The sequence below is a fragment of the Pecten maximus genome, chromosome 10 (assembly GCF_902652985.1).
Source record: "Pecten maximus chromosome 10, xPecMax1.1, whole genome shotgun sequence".
NCBI classification, from domain to species: domain Eukaryota; kingdom Metazoa; phylum Mollusca; class Bivalvia; order Pectinida; family Pectinidae; genus Pecten; species Pecten maximus.
In genome coordinates this window covers 12,507,810-12,528,293 of record NC_047024.1, presented here as the reverse complement: position 1 = coordinate 12,528,293, position 20,484 = coordinate 12,507,810, and the positions used below count along the sequence as shown (strand labels likewise).

The window sequence follows — 20,484 nt, the reverse complement described above, 5'->3', positions numbered from 1 at the left end:
GTTGTGACAGGTCTATGGGCTATAGTCCTTTGGGTGTTGTTACAGGTCTATGGGCTATAGTCCTTTGGGTATTTTACAGGTCTATGGGCTATAGTCCTTTGGGTGTTGTTACAGGTGTATGGGCAATAGTCCTTTGGGTGTTGTTACAGGTCTATGGGCTATAGTCCTTGGGTTGTGACAGGTCTATGGTCTATAGTCCTTTGGGTGTTGTTACAGGTCTATGGGTTATAGTCCTTTGGGTGTTGTTACAGGTCTATGGGCTATAGTCCTTTGGGTGCTGTTACGGGTCTATGGGCTATAGTCCTTTGGGTGCTGTTACGGGTCTATGGTCTATAGTCCTTTGGGTGTTGTGACAGGTCTATAGGCTATAGTCCTTTGGGTGCTGTTACAGGTCTATGGGCTATAGTCCTTTGGGTGTTTTAAGGGGTCTATGGGCTATAGTCCTTTGGGTACTGTTACAGGTCTATGGGCTATAGTCCTTTGGGTGTTGTTATGGGTCTATGGGCTATAGTCCTTTGGGTGTTGTTATGGGTCTATGGGCTATAGTCCTTTGGGTGTTTTTAGGGGTCTATGGGCTATTGTCCTTTGGGTGTTGTGACAGGTCTATGGGCTATAGTCCTTTGGGTGCTGTTACAGGTCTATGGGCTATTGTCCTTTGGGTGTTGTGACAGGTCTATGGGCTATAGTCCTTTGGGTGTTGTTACAGGTCTATGGGCTATAGTCCTTTGGGTGCTGTGACAGGTCTATGGGCTATAGTCCTTTGAGTGTTGTGACAGGTCTATGGGCTATAGTCCTTTGGGTGTTGTTACGGGTCTATGGGCTATAGTCCTTTGGGTACTGTTACAGGTCTATGGGCTATAGTCCTTTGGGTGTTGTTATGGGTCTATGGGCTATAGTCCTTTGGGTGTTGTGACAGGTCTATGGGCTATAGTCCTTTGGGTGCTGTTACGGGTCTATGGGCTATAGTTCTTTGGGTGTTGTTATGGGTCTATGGGTTATAGTCCTTTGGGTGTTACGGGTCTATGGGCTATAGTCCTTTGGGTGTTGTTATGGGTCTATGGGCTATAGTCCTTTGGGTGTTGTGACAGGTCTATGGGCTATAGTCCTTTGGGTGTTGTTATGGGTCTATGGGCTATAGTCCTTTGGGTGTTGTTACAGGTCTATGGGCTATAGTCCTTTGGGTGTTGTGACAGGTCTATGGGCTATAGTCCTTTGGGTGTTGTTACAGGTCTATGGGCTATAGTCCTTTGGGTGTTGTTACAGGTCTATGGGCTATAGTCCTTTGGGTGTTGTTATGGGTCTATGGGCTATAGTCCTTTGGGTGTTGTGACAGGTCTATGGGCTATAGTCCTTTGGGTGTTGTTATAGGTCTATGGGCTATAGTCCTTTGGGTACTGTTACAGGTCTATGGGCTATAGTCCTTAGGGTGTTGTTATGGGTCTATGGGTTATAGTCCTTTGGGTGTTGTGACAGGTCTATGGGCTATAGTCCTTTGGGTGTTGTGACAGGTCTATGGGCTATAGTCCTTTGGGTACTGTTACAGGTCTATGGGCTATAGTCCTTTGGGTGTCGTTACAGGTCTATGGGCTATAGTCCTTTGGGTGTTGTTACGGATCTATGGGCTATAGTCCTTTGGGTACTGTTACAGGTCTATGGGCTATAGTCCTTTGGGTGTTGTGACAGGTCTATGGGTTATAGTCCTTTGGGTACTGTTACAGGTCTATGGTCTATAGTCCTTTGGGTGTTGTGACAGGTCTATGGGCTATAGTCCTTTGGGTACTGTTACAGGTCTATGGGCTATAGTCCTTTGGGTGTTGTTATGGGTCTATGGGCTATAGTCCTTTGGGTGTTGTGACAGGTCTATGGGCTATAGTCCTTTGGGTGTTGTTATGGGTCTATGGGCTATAGTCCTTTGGGTACTGTTACAGGTCTATGGGCTATAGTCCTTTGGGTACTGTTACAGGTCTATGGGCTATAGTCCTTTGGGTGTTGTGACAGGTCTATGGGCTATAGTCCTTTGGGTGTTGTTATGGGTCTATGGGCTATAGTCCTTTGGGTGTTTTAGGGGTCTATGGGCTATAGTCCTTTGGGTGTTACGGTCTATGGGCTATAGTCCTTTGGGTGTTGTGACAGGTCTATGGGCTATAGTCCTTTGGGTGTTGTTATGGGTCTATGGGCTATAGTCCTTTGGGTGTTTTAGGGGTCTATGGGCTATAGTCCTTTGGGTGTTGTTACAGGTGTATGGGCTATAGTCCTTTGGGTGTTGTTACAGGTCTATGGGCTATAATCCTTTGGGTATTTTACAGGTCTATGGGCTATAGTCCTTTGGGTGTTATTTCAGGTCTATTGGTAATTGTCCTTTGGGTGTCGCTAAAGGTCTATGGGCTGTGAATATTAATCAAACTAGATACCAAATTATGCTGAAACGATGTTGAAGATCTACTCTGGCTTATCCTTCTGATACTGTCTACAGTCTAAACGATATGGAATGTTGTGTCAGGTTCTGGTAGCAGATGTCATGCAAGAAATCCTTTAGGTCCAGAGCCCATTGTTATCCACTGATCAAATGAAATAAATAAATAATATTGGAATATGTCAAGTGTTGTTTTACAAATATGTCTTATTCGACCCAACATTTTGGATGAGTTTTTAGAAGCACTTACCAAGAAAATTCATAAAAAAATATGAAGAACTATCTGACGTTTGTAATGACAAGACGTGATATTTAAGTATGCAGATACATGTATATGTCTCTCAATACACTCAGTACACTATCATTTAATATATTCAGCCACAAAACATTGTGATTTCCTCTACCATGTATAAGATTTCTCTGGTGTCAAATTCTCAGATTGAGATATAATTTGTTGGAAAGACATGCATTAGAACATACTCTTTATACATATATACCTGTAGCTAATGTGATGAAGCTACAACACATCCAGATAAGCTGTATGTAGAATAGTCCACATTTATCTAATTCGATCAATTTTCTTGAAGGCCACACCGTGTCCAAAAGAACTTAATAAGGAGATGATAAATGATGGAGCTTCCTGGACGATCATCAGCACGGATAAAGCTGAATACACCTTCTATGAGGGGATGGGGCCGGTCAAGAGTCCAGTCACACCTGTACCTGTGGTCAGTACGTTACATGTAAGTACACTGTCAGGCCAGTTAAAGAGTCCAGTCACATCTGTACCTGTGGTCAGTACGTTATATGTAAATGTAGACTGTCAGGGACTGGTCAAGAGTCCAGTCACACCTGTATCTGTGGTCAGTATGTTACATGTAAGTACACTGTCAGGGACTGGTCAAGAGTCCAGTCACACCTGTACCTGTGGTCAGTACGTTACATAAGTGTAAACTGTCAGGTGATTGGTCAGCAGCATGATTCTGCCTAAAACTGACCTGTAAACTCTCGTAACATGATGCATGTTGTTCGTGAAGGTTCAACTGGTAAGGACCTGGTCTCTTCCTACATTCTCTGGTGATTTGTTGTTAGCACAGTGGATAGTTTACTGAACTTCATCAAGATAGCAGGGCTTTCCCAGATTACAAGGTCACCTGCTCAACTACTTGGGTTTTCTCTAGGTATCCTAATTTTCTTCAACTTTAAGGTTTGATATGTACTACAATTAAACTGCTCTCTCCTGAGTCTATAAGTGGGAAGATAAATGAATTATTGGAGGATATTTTATTTATATTTTGATATCCTGTTTCAGTTAAATGGAGGAGGTGATGTAGCAATGCTGGAGCTGTCGGGTGAGAATTTCACGCCTGCGTTAAAGGTCTGGTTTGGTGATGTGGAGGCAGAGACTATGTTCAGGTCAGTATTTCACCCAAAACCTCACAGAGTTATCTCCCTGTTTAAGTATTTTTTGGCCAAAGTAAATTGACAGTTGAGCCATAGTAAACTAGACATACACATCGTAATGTTTTGTTTCTCTACAAATGGTGCATCACATGTATCCAAAGTGAGCTCACTCCTATTACAAAAGTCACTATAATGTTTAGCATGAAATGTTCGTGTAGACTTCTTTATATAATACATGGTTTGGTAGTTTCAGATTCTTTCATGGGTACAAACTTAGTGGTTAGCCCATGCAACAATAATATAACAATCATACATACAACAATAATATAACAATCATTTATACAACAATGATATAACAATAATACATACAACAATAATATAACAATCATACATACAACAATAATATAACAATAATACATACAACAATAATATAACAATCATTTATACAACAATAATATAACAATAATACATACAACAATAATATAACAATAATACATACAACAATAATACAACAATCATTTATACAACAATAATACAACAATAATACATACAACAATAATATAACAATAATACATACAACAATAATACAACAATAATACATACAACAATAATATAACAATCATACATACAACAATAATATAACAATCATTTATACAACAATAATATAACAATGATACATACAACAATAATATAACAATAACACATACAACAATAATATAACAACAATATAACAATAATACATACAACAATAATATAACAATAATAATATAACAATCATACATACAACAAAATATAACAATAAAACATAAACAATAATATAAACAATAATACATACAACAATAATACAACAACAATAATATAACAATCATACATACAACAATAATACATACAACAATAATATAACAATAATACATACAACAATAATATAACAATAATACATACAACAATAATATAACAATAACACATACAACAATAATATAACAACAATATAACAATCATACATACAACAATATTCATTGTATTTATATTTGTGGTTCCATAACAACCATAAAAGCAGTGAAAGTTTATGCACAACAAATGTGCCATGTTAAACGGTCCTAATGCATTTTGCATATATTTGTGTGTATAGTACTGTATAACATCAGATTTCTCTGTGATTCACAAGACAATGTATTAGGATCTCTAATCTATGGTGCAACATTTCAGACGTAGTTATATTGGAAATATCATTATCTGGGGACATGCTTAATCAAAATTCTTAAATGTTATGACATTTCCACATAAATTGTATCTTTTGATCCTGGACTTTTCTTCAATTTAATTACTCACCACTTTTGTACTATACAGGTAAATTGAATATTATAATTTATTTTGATCAAAGATTGATTCCAAATTGTGACTGTATACCATTTTTTGTTTTACAGGTGTGAAGACACTATGTTTTGTGTGGTACCCGATATATCTGCCTTCAGAGCAGGATGGCGGTGGGTACGACAACCCCTTCAGGTGAGTCCAAACAATGTTTTGTGTGGCACCAGACATATCTGCCTTCAGAGCAGGGTGGGGATGGTGCCCTTTCAGATGGGTCACTAAGTCAAGATTACTGTCAACTTGTGCAATATGGTTCAGCTTTAAACTGTGAAATAACAATTTCCTAGATTTAAGTTGGTGAGATATGCAAAAAAAAATATGCTTAGGAAAAAAATTAATTGTAACTATAATGAGTATAAAATGTAATGGCTGAAGTTAATGAAGCTCCTTTTCCAGAAACAATATGGAAAGAAAATTAATATCTCCATGTTCATAAAGATGTGTTATGTACCTACTGATGTTGTGTGCAGCTAACTCTTGTATCCTAATTCATATCCTGTTTTGAATTCAAACTACCATTCTGATTTGGTTACAGGTGCCTGTTTCTCTAGTGCGATGTGATGGTATAATATTCTCTACAGGATTAACATTTACATATACACCCGAGCCAGGCCCCCGGCAGGGCTGTCGGGAAGTGGACCGCATCATCCACGGCCGAACATCAAGTCCCGACTCGACCTCTCACTACAATCTTATGGACGATGCCGTTAATAGGACTACCCACTGACAACACCTTGGACTTGTGATATTATAAATACAGCAGCCTCAAACATCAGCTACAGATTTATTCTGAGATCATAAACTGTAATATGTTCAGCAACTACAGGCTTCAGTGATCAGTGACTATGTAGTTGAAAGGTCAAAGACCACATAGTGTTCTCCTGCTATTGTCAGAAACAAAAACTAAATTTGTGGTCAGTCGACACTTAACACAAATGCCTACCTGTGTGCTCCAGACAATGATACACTGAGCTCTGATTGGCTACAGTGACAGGCATCACCAGGGAAACGATTATCTGTGTTCCATAAATAGAGGAAATAGTGAAAAAGAACGGTAGTGGAGAGAGGATTTGAAGGCTTATTAAGGTTGCTTCTTGTTAGTTCTCTTGCTCGTTGTTACACAGTGCTAAATTTTGCTTTGTAAGCATTTTAAAATGTTAGTTACCTCCCTTTGATAGTTTCCATGGATACTGTGAAATTCCTTGCATGGTTTCTATGGTATTTTTTTAAAACCACCAAATTATGTTTTGTTATAAATCAATTGACCAGGTGGAACAAAGACTTCACTCATCCATGATCATTAATTAAAATATCATACAGTCACTAAAACTATTTTTATGTCCTCTTTTCATTTTATGACAAAGTGAAATATCTTAAAAGTCCCTGTTTGTCTTATGAAAACCTGAATATTAATTATCATAATATTTTTCCAAATTGAGTATTGAAATTGTGGAGCAGATATTTTTTAAAAAGAGGAATTTTTCAAAAAGACATGAGAAGTGTTTTCTTTATACTTGTATATGCCCTGATATGGCAGCACACACATCTACTGACGGCAGTTCTCTCTGTAGACCTTCTATCAGCCTGTTTCTATGCCTGATTTATAGTTCATCTGATGTTATGATAGTTTACTATTCTACCTATGTGCTGTATTTGATAATATGGCCATACCAAGTTATGCAATTTCACGTCATTTTACATAATTTATATATTTATATTTACCACTCACTGGTAAATTACATAATATCGAACAGAGAATCTAATATTTGATAATGAGATATGAAAGATTTTTTAGACTAAATCAACATATCTTCCTCTTCGATATACAGTGAACATGATTTTTTATCTTCAGAAAACTAATTAAAAATTGACTCTTCAAACAACATGTTAACACTTCTCACATGTGACTTGTTAGACCCCTGGCTGTTAATAGGACGTTAAACAAAAATAAACTGTAAACAAAGACTTGTTAGAGAGATTTAAGGCCTCTAAGTGTGGTACAATGTACATGTATGTAACTTACAAGATCTATTGATACGTATTGCTGTTTGACTGCAAATACTTCACCTCTAGTGAGGTTTTTATACACTCTTTACTATTCTGGAGAAGGTGAAGGGGGAAGGGTACTCAATTCAAGCACTCTTCTTTTTCCCTGGGTATTTTACCATGCTGAGAGGAGGGGGCTTATTTACTGTCAACACAATAGTCTTGCGTCAGGCTTGCATAATTAGGAGACTAGTTATATATACATATAATGTACAGTCCAGTATACAAATCCTGTTTGCCAGTATAGGTAAGGATCTGTGTTCTGTACAGTACATAAGGCTGTGATAATAGATTCAAAGTCTCATGAATTTTTGTCAAACATACATAATTTACAGTTCAGTAGTTATATTGGAAAGCATGCATATAAAAATCAGTGGGTTGTGCCAATGTTAATTACCATACATAGGATCGTGCATAAGATTGGATATTGATTAACTCGAAAGTGTAATGTGCCTTCAATGGTACTAAATCTACGAACAGAAAGTTTATTTGATTTGTCAGTGTATAGTGTGGTACTCTGATGATACTGTTATGATTTAATGGGTCTAAGTATTCTGATGATATTGGCATGATTTAATGGGTTTCGAGATGTTTTTAAATATTTTAAGGATATTATGAAAACAAACCATCCAGATTCTTTCTCTATTGAACACCAGTCGTTGTAAAAGAAAATATATTTGTGATAAGTTGCCTACCTTTTGCTAGCCATGACCACCTCTTAACTAGAAACCCTTTAGTCCAGTAACACCTGTACTGTAGCCTTGACGATTCAGACAATATACAAGTGTACTCTAAAAATCACAGCATAGTGGCTTTAAAGCAAGTTATAATTCGATTTCCTTCAAGCTTTTCCCCCCAAAAGTATAAAGTGTATGAAATACACTCAAACTTCGTTATCATGAACTCTGAGTGTGACTCAAAGTAAAAATTCAATTTAATGAGTAAATTATATATAAAGTGTTCTTGGTTACCTCGACTGTAAAAATTAGAGGAACATCTTTTATATCTACCGTATTATAGATGACCTGGATTTCATCATCTTCCCAGTACCAGATTTACGCCAGAAATTAAAAGAAAAACAATTTCTTTTTAGTTTAATCTAATTATACCTGTTATTCTACTGCAGTATACTATAGGATTTTGTACTGATTTTAAATCACAAGTGTTATACTCACTAAAATATAGTGGTTACCTTCCATACTCAGCCTACCGACCGCACAACATTTACAATCATAGAGTTATAAAATTAATTAACTTATTAATTATAAAAAATCTCTACAAGCATATTAATTATAAAAATCTCACCTTGTAGTCACTAAGTAAAAAACCACCAATGTAAAATAAATGGCCATCAGATGAGCATTATGTTGTTGATGAAAGTCAAGTTCTTTAAATAAGGGCATTTATTTTAGCTTGAACTGTATTTTTTGCTAGGAACCATTATTAACGGCTTATTTTGCTTTGTAATGTTGCTGCAGGAGTTTCTTGTTTAGAGAAGATACCCATCTTTAAAACCCCTTGATCATAAAGCAGTTGTTTAGTTTTGTCCCTGTTTGAGATGGCAATTTTACATGTAAAGGCGAAAATTATATTTCCAAACAAAAATAAATTCTGATGGATACATGTAGATTTACTTACGTATTTATTTTAACTGTTGCTGCTTGTTCTAATTAATGTCTGAAATAGGAATGTGGATGCTTATATTAAGTAAAAAGTATAGTACCTCTGGTTTGTTACATGCCTCTGTAATTGGGCTACATGCATAAAATTCATAAGAGTCCTCAACAACTATTTTATATATATTTATTTAAAAAAAAAACTTTAACTTTTTTTTTTCTTTAAATATAAAATATCACATACAGAATATTAGCAGAACATTGCTGAACCAGTTGAGAACTTGTTATAGATGGTGTATTTTATCACTTCCCACCCACATAAAACCCCCTTCTTCATTTTTGCAGAATCATCGATTTTAATGTAGTAAGCTAAATATGGTTCATAAACAAGCTCTCCCAAAACTTTAATGCTAAATTTATACATTAGGGGAAGGGTCTTATTTGGGGACAAACGCAGTACTAAAATCTTACAATATGGGAGGGGTCTTTGAGGATAAATACACTACTAAACTTTTACACTAGGGGAGGGGGTCTTATGTAGGGACAAACACAGTAATAAAATTTTACACTAGGGGAGGGTTTTATTTAGTGACAAATGCATTACTAATTTTATACACCAGGGGAGGGGGCTTATTTGGGGACAAACACAGTACTTAAATTTTACACTGGGGAGGGTCTTATTTGGATATAAATATGATATATTACCTAGTGAAAACTTGACAGTACAGGATTTATAACTGCTGTTAATGTTAAGGTTGAGAATGGTAGGATAGGAGACCTAGCTGAATTAACCACCAGATACCTACTATTGCTTTAGCACATATAAATAGCACAACATTTCATCGACATTTATCAAAATATTATTTATTTATTTTAAGTTAAACTAATGATGAAAACATACTTTTGCACATTGAAATTAAAAACCTATGTTATCGATTGTTACACTGAAGATGAAATGTTTTTGTATCTGATTTTCTGATCAGAATTTTTTTATACAACTCTGGAAAATTAGTGATTTATTTAGCTGATTATTGAAATTGGCTGAAATCCAATATTTTAATGAGATTAATTCAGATTTCATCTCAAAATTGACTTTTACAACTGCAAAAAGTTATGAATTGAATTGAACAGTGATCTGGGATACGTTATAAACATAGTGATGATGAATGGTGTCGATAGGCAATCAGATTTATATTTTCACAGAAGAAATCACGCTCCTTCAATCATTGTATCATTCCTCTGGCTGGGAAATGGCAGTATCCATCGAGAACATATCATTACATTTAAGGAGAAATTTACATACATTAAAAAATATTTTGCATGACAGAGTGAAATAGAAGGCAGCACATTATGGGTTGGTTTAGATTTGGATAAATCAAGATACTATTGTGAAAATTTGATGGACCCCAAATGCAGACTGGAAAAAGTCTTCACTAGGTTTTTTAGATGAACTTTTTGAAAAGGCAGCAGGTGTTTAGGCATTTTGATATCATCAGCATGTTTATATACCTAGGATTGTTTCAAAAATATTTTCATATGTTTGTGTCAGATCTGCTAACAATTTGTAAATCCAAATAATACAATGTTCTCTTCATCAGAAAATAAGCTAAAGGGACATAACTCTGTCAGCAGAGAATGTGCACAATATTTAATTATAGAATGCTGTATAAGGATGTTTTACCTATTGCTGGACTTATTAATTTTCCATTTTGCCAAAATTGATGTGCTTCTATTATATATGTATAATTTATGTATTACTTCTGCTTTTTAGAGTTAATTTTGACATGCATATCTTCCTAATGCCCGAGTTTACATAATAAAAATTGTGAGCTCTCTTCTGCTATAGATATCAATATGTATATAGGTGTACATTTGTACTATAATGCTGTATTTCTTTATATAATATGTAAATATAATACTATTTTTTCTGTCCTAAAGTGCCAGTATAATTTTTTAAAAATTAAAAACTTGATGAATTTATAAACTATGAATTTGTCACAATATTGAGATACGTGTATTGTTAATTGAACCAAAATTTCAGGTATTATGTAAATATGTATCAGTATGTAAATAAACACAAACAACTTCACCTTTAATGAAATTTCTCGTTTTATTTGATATTACCTCACCTGCACAAAGAGCAAGTGAGCTTATGCTTGGCATCTATATCCTATGTCTGTCGTCAACGTTTCCCTGTAAACAACTTTCATTAATTGAGAGGTGCAGGGTCATGATATTGGGCTGAGGCATACTGGTATGGAAGGCTACAGGGTTTTCAAATTTATGACCTTGACCTACCATAAATATTTGCATACAGTGCACACTTATTTCAAAAATTGACAAGTGGAAAAATCCACTGCACACTATCGTAGGTACAAGCCTTTTCGGGTCAGATGCATGAATGTCATGAATGTGATTTGAGATTTGTAATCGTTTCCTTCGACAGCAAGATTTAATTCTTAGATATATAAAGCATTAAGTAAGTAATAATTGAACAAATCAAAGAAATAAATAATTATTTTGATGTTAAATTCCTTGAAATTGTATATTTGGTATGTGAAGGTCAAACTGGTTAAGTTTATTGAAATCTTCAAACTAATTTTTCCTATTAACCAAATTTAAAGGACCCAGGTTTACTGATATTGGGCCAGCAGCATACAGATATGAATGGCAACAGTTGTTTTTTAAAGGTCACAAGAGTCAAATGTCATTTTCATTAACCAAAAGACCCAGATCAATACTGCTGTGATATTGGGGCATGCTCACATCAGTGACCCCAATCAACTTTCAAGGTCATAGGGGTCAAATGAAAAATAATTTGGATTCCACATTCATGACCTTAATTGCTACTGATATCCCCACAAATCTTCAAACATATGTGTTGTGGCTTGGGGAGTGTTCTCTTGCTTTTCCACTAACATTGTTTCCTACCAGTCTAGAGGGTAAGTATCTACCATTGATGATCCAAGAGGAATCAATATTTTATAAATCAAGATTGTGACCCTCTTCTTCCACACAAATGAGTATACTTAACAAAGTTTACAAACAGGATTTGAGTGTCGTGTAAACATCGAATGTTACAGGACAATATGTACATACATCCTTTGACTTCTGTTGTAAAAGATTTCAACTGACATTTAACCTGGACAATAACTTGGCCAGAAGTGCCAGAATGAACTCAAATTTTGGGACAGAAATGGGTAGAATGTAAGTGAGGGAAACATAAGTTTATCTCAATCAAGAGTCACATGGGGCCTGCATCACTCACCTGGATGAGTCAGTGATTATGGCAAAACACTCCTCTGTTATATTACAGATACCATTTTGGGACCAGCCTCTCGGTAGTATGTTTTATTTTCTATCAACACTTCCCTTTACCTAACATTCACAGCAAATTAAACAATCAACATTGGCTTCCTTTATTGGGTCCCTTCCGTCTGTCTCTGGACAGGTAAGTAAATTCATATTCAGCTCATGTTATCCCATGATTTTGTAGACCAAATTTGATCAACAAAACTAAGATAAATATCCATACATGGAATAAAACTCTTTTCTCCTTTTGGGCCCCGCCCCTCCTCACCTCCAGGGTAGATTTATTTCTAATATGTCGTATTTCCCTTAGACCTCAGAAAGTTTCTTGGATATGATTAAATACCTCCAGTACGTTATTCTGTCTACATATGCCGAACATAAAGCAATTTCGAAATTGTGTCTGTGAAGTGTATAAATAATCTTTAAGAATTAGGCCACAATCACACGCTGACGAATCCCGTGAAGACAGCACTGTGACCAGGAAATTTCGAGAAACGCAGGGGGACATGGTACATTGTATGTAGGTTTAAAGTTCATATCACGTCTTCAGTATGTACCAATCAAATCAAGTTCTTACTGCGTCCAGCATTTCCACTAATTCCTTACCCAAAGCGTTCTTACTACGTTCCTTCTATGATCAAACATATCGTTCTACGATCACATGTACATAACACGTTCTCACTGCGCTCGTTCGCCCATTATAACAAGCATTGCTTGGCATGTTGCTTTCTTCTGTCGTTAGTAAAATTTCTGTCTTCTTTCAACAAAAGGAAATGGCGAACCAAGAAAGATTAGGTAGTCTTTTACTTCTTCTCAGCATCAAAAGTGTAACTTGAGCATCAAGTAGAATCTGCTTCCCTTGAATCAGAACAAGATGCTGAAGAACTTCTTTTGCTGTCATCTTCTTTAGTTGTAAGAACGAAAGTGATACAAGAATTGACATGTTGACAGCCTTCTGGGGTATTTAACAACGTGGCATGGAAGTGCCATGGTCATTGCATAAGCTGTATAGAGGTCGTACTGAGAATTGCATTGACGAAGCAAGAACGCACTTTTCTTCTGCACTGCTGCGTGAAGGTTCTTACTGCGTACAGAAGTTCTCGCTGTGTCACACCATGTCTTTTTCGGTTTCTCCTGCGTTTTTACTGCTTTGTACAAGTTCTTACTGTGTTCTCATTGCGTCCTCCAAAATATTTCAGTGTTAGGAAGTAGTAGGAACTTGTCTGAGTGTGATCAGGTTTTAGGAACAAAACATCAGATGAGTGACTCTGCATGTAATCCTCCAATCCGCGCAAATGTCAAATGGTTCATAACCCTGTAGTTTTGACAACCAAGTCAGTGAACAACATGTATACTGACATTGGTTTCCGTCGGGAATTAAGAATTTATTTTATTCAAATGCTGTTACGCTATGACACTGAAATTTTGAAAGGCATGATAAGAGAAGAATGGTTTCTGCGATTCCTGAAGAGTTTGCCAATTTAGGTGTTATAACATGCCGGAAATGCTGTCTGTGTACTCATAATTATTCAAAGTGTACCTAGCTTCTTTGAATCATTTCTATCTTTTTCTGTAGTGTTTTTGTTTGTTTGTTTTTTTTCCCCATGGGTTCCAGATATTGCTATAACATTCCTATTGTGTGCATACATACGCTTCATAGACTTACTCTTTGTCTTCTCGTTGTTTGCTTTTCTTATGGATCTCAACATTGTCTTTTCCCTTTGTAATATTGTCGATGAGTGAATTACATGTAATAGTGATACCTAAGCGTGAAACTTCTTTTTCATAGTGGGTATTTGTATATGATTTGGTTGCGTTTGCATGTTATAGTTAGGATTTCGCTCTTGTCAAGGTTAAAAGACATAAGCCATTCGTTTTCTGAATTTCTAAAAGATGGATATCTTCTTGGTGTATTTTGGAGTCTATTTCTGGTGTTATTGGGATATAAATGATGGTGTTATCGGCAAATAGTCTTGGCTTTTCAGTGAGTTTGGCTAGTCACTATGGTTAAACATTGAGGTAAGCGGGATCTCAGGACAGGACCTTCGGGGTACGCCGGGCGGACTGTGAAGGTTTTGGATTCTGAATTGTCGACAAGTACATTTTGGCTTCAATTTTCGAGACAAAAAAAATCAAAAGGGGAGAATTTTACGATTAACTAAACATATAAGTTTAGATTTCAGTCTGTGATGGATAATGGTTATATCAGTTCGTTTCCTTTCTGCAAGAATATTGTATATATCTGTGGTGAGTGTGGTGAGTTAAGTCTCACAGCTGTGTTTTGATCTGGATCCGTGTTGAAGTCGGGTAAGGAGGTTGAGGCTGTCTGTCACAATGTTTGGTACTATAATGTGTTCTAGTTCATCACTGAGGATGCATGCGAGTGAGATTGGACGGTAGTTTTGTGGATTGTTTTGGCACCTTTTAGTTACATGAAGTAATATGTCCTGTTTTCAAATATAAAGTGGCGTGACCTGTTTGTAGTGAGGTGTTGAAAATGTCTGCGGTTATAGGATATATCCCAAAGTGGGTTTTTTTCAGAAAGTAAAGTGACATTTTGTTTTTAGCCTATTGTTTTGATTTGGTTAAGGTTGTAGAAGTTTGGATATACTAATGTACCTGAAGCTGTGGTGGTGATATTTGGCATAGTGCTTTATGCGATGTTTGCGGGATGTTCACAAATATGGGAAAGGTTTTAGTGTCGATATGAAAACTGACATAAACTTATTGTTAGTGCTTCTGCTTGGGCTTTTGGTTGGCTGTTATGCTATTTAGTTTTCACTTGCAACGGAAATGCCAATATTTTCTGTTTTCCTAGTTTTGATAAAAGACTAAATCGTTTACTGCGCTGGCTTGCTAGGTTAAAGTTTTTCGGGTCAGATATGAAAATTCGTTCCAGATATTGCCAATATTGGTGTCAGAGTTTTTGTATTTCCTGTTTGAGAGATTTCATGTGGTATTACTTGTCATATCTAGAGGTGAAGTTATTAGTTTTCTGATGTCTTTAGTTATTAGTTTTCTGATGTCTTTAGTTATTAGTTTTCTGATGTCTTTAGTTATTAGTTTTCTGATGTCTTTAGTTATTAGTTTTCTGATTTCTTTAGTAATTAGTTTTCTGATGTCTTTAGTAATTAGTTTTCTGGTGGCTTTAGTTATTAGTTTTCTGATGTCTTTAGTAATTAGTTTTCTGATGTCTTTAGTAATTAGTTTTCTGGTGGCTTTAGTAATTAGTTTTCTGATGTATTTAGTTATGAGTTTTCTGATGTCTTTAGTTATTAGTTTTCTGATGTCTTTAGTTATTGGTTTTCTGATGTTTTTAGTAATTCGTTTTCTGATGTCTTTAGTAATTAGTTTTCTGGTGGCTTTAGTTATTAGTTTTCTGATGTCTTTGGTTATTTGTTTTCTGATGTCTTTAGTTATTAGTTTTCTGATGTATTTAGTTATTAGTTTTCTGATGTCTTTGGTTATTTGTTTTCTGATGTCTTTAGTAATTAGTTTTCTTATGTATTTAGTTATGAGTTTTCTTATGTCTTTAGTTATTCGTTTTCTGATGTCTTTAGTTATTGGTTTTCTGATGTTTTAGTAATTCGTTTTCTGATTCTTTTTTAGGAATTCGTTTTCTCTTTGTCTTTAGTAATTAGTTTTCTGTGGCTTTAGTTATTTTTTTCTGATGTCTTTGTTATTTGTTTTCTGATGTCCTTAGTTTAGTTTTTCTGATGTATTTAGTTATTAGTTTCCTGATGTCTTTAGTAAATAGTTTCTGATGTCTTGGTTTATTGGTTTTTCTGATGTCTTATATTAGATTTCTGAATGTCTTGTAGTATTAGTTTTCCTGGTGGCTTTAGTTATGAGTTTGTCTGATGTCTTTGGTTATTTGTGTTTTTCTGATCTTTTAGTTATTAGTTTTCTGATGTATTTGTTATTAGTTTTCTGAATGTCCTTTAGTAATTAGTTTTCTGAATGTCTTTATTATTGGGTTTTCTGATGTCTTTAGTAATTAAGTTTTCTGGTGGCTTTAGTTTATTAGTTTTCTGATGTATTTGTTATAGCTTTTTCTGATGTCAGTTAGTTATTAGTTTTTCTGATGTCTTTAGTTATTAGTTTTCTGATGTCTTTAGTTATTAGTTTTCTGATGTCTTTAGTAATTAGTTTTCTGATGTTTTAGTTATTAGTTTTCTGGTATCTTTAGTAATTAGTTTTCTGTTGTCTTTAGTTATTATTTTTCTGATATCTTTAGTAATTAGTTTTCTGTTGTCTTTAGTTATTAGTTTTCTGATATCTTTAGTAATTAGTTTTCTGATGTCTTTAGTTATTAGTTTTCTGATGTCTGTAGTAATTAGTTTTCTGATGTCTTTAGTAATTAGTTTCTGATGTCTTTAGTTATTAGTTTTCTGATGTCTTTAGTCGTTAGTTTCTGATGTCTTTAGTTATTAGTTTTTTGATGTCTTTAGTCATTAGTTTCTGATGTCTTAAGTTATTAGTTTTCTGATGTCTTTAGTTATCAGTTTTCTGATGTCTTTAGTAATTAATTTTCTGATGTCTTTAGTTATTAGTTTTCTGATGTCTTTAGTAAGTAATTTTCTGATGTCTTTAGTTATTAGTTTTCTGATGTCTTTAGTAATTAGTTTTCTGATGTCTTTAGTTATTAGTTTTCTGATGTCTTAAGTAATTAATTTTCTGATGTCTTTAGTTATTAGTTTTCTGATGTCTTTAGTTATTAGTTTTCTGGTGTCTTTAGTTATTAGTTCTCTGATGTCTTTAGTAATTAGTTTTCTGGTGTCTTTAGTTATTAGTTTTCTGATGTCTTTAGTTATTATTATGCTGTCTTTCGTTATTAGTTTTCTGATGTCTTTAGTTATTAGTTTTCTGATGTCTTTAGTTATTAGTTTTCTGATCGCTTTAGTTATTAGTTGTCTGATGTAGTTAGTTATTAGTTTTCTGGTGTCTATAGTTATTAGTTTTCTGATGTCTTTAGTTATTAGTTTTCTGGTCTCTTTAGTAATTAGTTTTCTGATGTCTTTAGTTATTAGTTTTCTGATGTCTTTAGTAATTAGTTTTCTGATGTTTTAGTTATTAGTTTTCTGGTATCTTTAGTAATTAGTTTTCTGTTGTCTTTAGTTATTATTTTTCTGATATCTTTAGTAATTAGTTTTCTGTTGTCTTTAGTTATTAGTTTTCTGATATCTTTAGTAATTAGTTTTCTGATGTCTTTAGTTATTAGTTTTCTGATGTCTGTAGTAATTAGTTTTCTGATGTCTTTAGTAATTAGTTTTCTGATGTCTTTAGTTATTAGTTTTCTGATGTCTTAAGTAATTAATTTTCTGATGTCTTTAGTTATTAGTTTTCTGGTGTCTTTAGTTATTGGTTTTCTGGTGTCTTTAGTTATTGGTTTTCTGATGTCTTTAGTTATTAGTTTTCTGGTGTCTTTAGTTATTGGTTTTCTGATGTTTTTAGTAATTCGTTTTCTGATGTCTTTAGTCGTTAGTTTCTGATGTCTTTAGTTATTAGTTTTTTGATGTCTTTAGTCATTAGTTTCTGATGTCTTAAGTTATTAGTTTTCTGATGTCTTTAGTTATCAGTTTTCTGATGTCTTTAGTAATTAATTTTCTGATGTCTTTAGTTATTAGTTTTCTGATGTCTTTAGTTATTAGTTTTCTGATGTCTTTAGTTATTAGTTTTCTGGTGTCTTTAGTTATTAGTTCTCTGATGTCTTTAGTAATTAGTTTTCTGGTGTCTTTAGTTATTAGTTTTCTGATGTCTTCGCTACTTCTTGTCATTTTAGAAGGTTACACTGGGATTTTATTTGATACAGGCAGTCCTTTAAGAAGGGGCATTTCAGTTCTACAGTAGAGTAGATAGTAGTTTGATACAGATCAGTAAATGTTTCGATGTCAGTTCTTCTGATGGTAACCCAATCAGCTTTGTTATATAGATAGAATAATTTGTATGTCAGGAAGGTTGGAGTTTCTTGCCATGTATGATGTTGAGTTCATGGAAAACGATTTCGAGGACTGGTGTTCCGATGTCTGGTAATGTTTTTCTTTTCTTTGACAAGTGGATGTTGTTTTAAGAAAAGATATTTCTAAAATGTTATCTTTTCCGGTAGGTATCTAAACAACTTGCTGTAAATCGAATTCATTAATGATAACACATGGCTGATTATATTGAAGAGCTTATCATAACAGGTAACAGAGATCTTGTAACATCCTTCTGTTTCACCTATAGATATATTATTGGTGATTTGTTGCCTTCACACAATAGGAAACTCTACTGACCATGTATAATAGATATACCAGAGGAACTTTAAACCATGGACACCACAGGCTCTACCCACAATGTTACAAACAGGAGTAGTTTAAACCAAAGCGATATCAATCCCTGTTTTCTCTGGCTTTACGGTGGTGTTTGCATTACCCAGAAGATTCAAGGACATGTTCCTCATATCACCACACCCACGACAGATGTCGGATGCTGATGAAAACCCCACAAGGTCTCGATAGATGCAGGTTGATGAAGGCTATGGCATCATGATCTTATTTGGAAATATTCTATTTCCTTGTATGACATGGAGTCAGAAGTGTTCCATGCTGGTTGATATGTATATTTTGATGTGTCTCTGTATTGACGGTAAGTAGAGGACCTGTATATCTGTATCTCTGATTTCGTATAGGATTTTCTAGATTATATTATTCACAAAAAATATCTTCCACTTAGATTTAATATTTAGCCACATCCCAGACACAGCAATGACTTTGATCCTTATCGATATAGTTTACAACATTTTTATGACTAATACATATATAATATTCCAAATTACATCAATTTCTGTAATTCGTACATTTTAGTAAGATGTCATTATTGGCATCATGCACGCATTGCGTTGGCAATGGTACATTTTTTTATCTAAATTGCCTTGATATTCCGATCATAACAAGTCTTGCAAGGCCAACGGGAAGTTTGAATTATCTGTTTATCACGTGGAAACATTTGTTTAATCTTCTTGATTACGAAGATTAAAAATAGGCTTTATTTAATTAATCAATATATCTGCCAGGAGAGTGGTAAGCGAAAGGCAGTTTGTTGTAGACAGTGTGGTTAAACAATTGTAGGAGTTGCCTCCCTTAAGCCACTTTATCAAGTGATTGAGAACGTACCGAGGCAGTTAATGTCTGTTTTCCTCACTCTCGGTGCCCAATACGAACGTGTTCTAGAAAGAAACACTGTCTGACGCAGTTTATATTCTGTATTTCTGTTTTCAGCTTAGGATATTTAAATGTATGTTGCACTCGGGGCCCAGTTTCATCAATACTCCTTAACTTTAGAAATGTCCTAAACATATTTCCCCCCATAGGAAACCATTACAGAATTAAAAAAAAAAGTTTATTAAAGAAGAGTTTTTGTCCATTTAAGATCTCAAAATGCATTCATGTGGGTTTTTTTAAGTTAAGGAATTACCTTATCTTAAGGAACGTTGATGAAACCGGAACCTGGTTTATTTTGTGCCCTAAACTCAGACAGGATAATAGCACTCTTATATTATATATGAATTACAGTACACAATATAGATTTATTTTATTAATAAGATACATGTATTTATTCTATTCTACCGATATCTGACCATTTTCAGTATATCATTTTATTTAGATTTTAAAATATGTGAATAGAAGAAATATTTCCATGTGAGTTTTTTACAGCATGCTTTTGTATCTGATATATATATATGTACAATTGTATATATATTACAATGATTTTAGTATAAGCATTTTGCAGTATTATAAAATCGAAGCCTCCAATCAAGTAGTTCAATATCGTTAATATCAATTGAATAGGGTAATATTGTCATTTAATAAAATTGTCTTCCATCATATCTTTGCATTGAAAGATTGAACAATGTTGATGGTAAGTAGTTTATAGTTTACAAATAATATTAGATATCTGCTTAGCGGGATGATCTGATTAATTATGTTCTGATGTTAGAATGTATGACATCTTTAAATCTACATATCTAAAAATATTCTTAATTTTTTTTCAATAAGTATTTTATGTTTACTAGGTCGTGTGCCATACGTCTGTTTTCTGTTGTATCTGTATAAGTTAAAATTGGTTATTTTGTTTCAAATATTGAGGCATTTTCAGGATTGTTTGCTGATTTTATTTTGTATTTGCATATGTTTTAGCTACCCTTACATCATATTTTAATGTCCTTATAAAATCTAAACATGACTCTAATAAGGTAACCTGTATCTTGATGGGTTATTGAATATGTATTCCAGGGAATGGTAATGTTTATATATCTGGTGTCACAGTACAATATGTATTCCA

The 20,484-nt window shown here is 34.3% G+C and overlaps 2 protein-coding genes across 3 annotated transcripts in view; one reads left to right on the top strand and one right to left on the bottom strand.

Moving 5' to 3' along the window:
* LOC117336061 (recombining binding protein suppressor of hairless-like) overlaps positions 1–10,946 on the top strand; it is a 43,653-nt gene extending 32,707 nt beyond the window's left edge. For both annotated transcript variants that reach the window (XM_033896414.1, XM_033896413.1), the window contains exons 11-14: positions 3,001–3,156; positions 3,726–3,829; positions 5,242–5,323; positions 5,724–10,946. In XM_033896414.1, coding sequence (XP_033752305.1) covers positions 3,001–3,156; positions 3,726–3,829; positions 5,242–5,323; positions 5,724–5,915 — 534 coding nt within the window. In that variant the 3' untranslated portion in view covers positions 5,916–10,946. The remainder of the gene's footprint in view (positions 1–3,000; positions 3,157–3,725; positions 3,830–5,241; positions 5,324–5,723) is intronic.
* Positions 7,321–20,484, bottom strand: part of LOC117336530 (trophinin-like) — a 51,345-nt gene continuing 38,181 nt past the window's right edge. The window contains exon 2 of the mRNA XM_033897142.1: positions 7,321–7,379. Coding sequence (XP_033753033.1) covers positions 7,321–7,379 — 59 coding nt within the window. The remainder of the gene's footprint in view (positions 7,380–20,484) is intronic.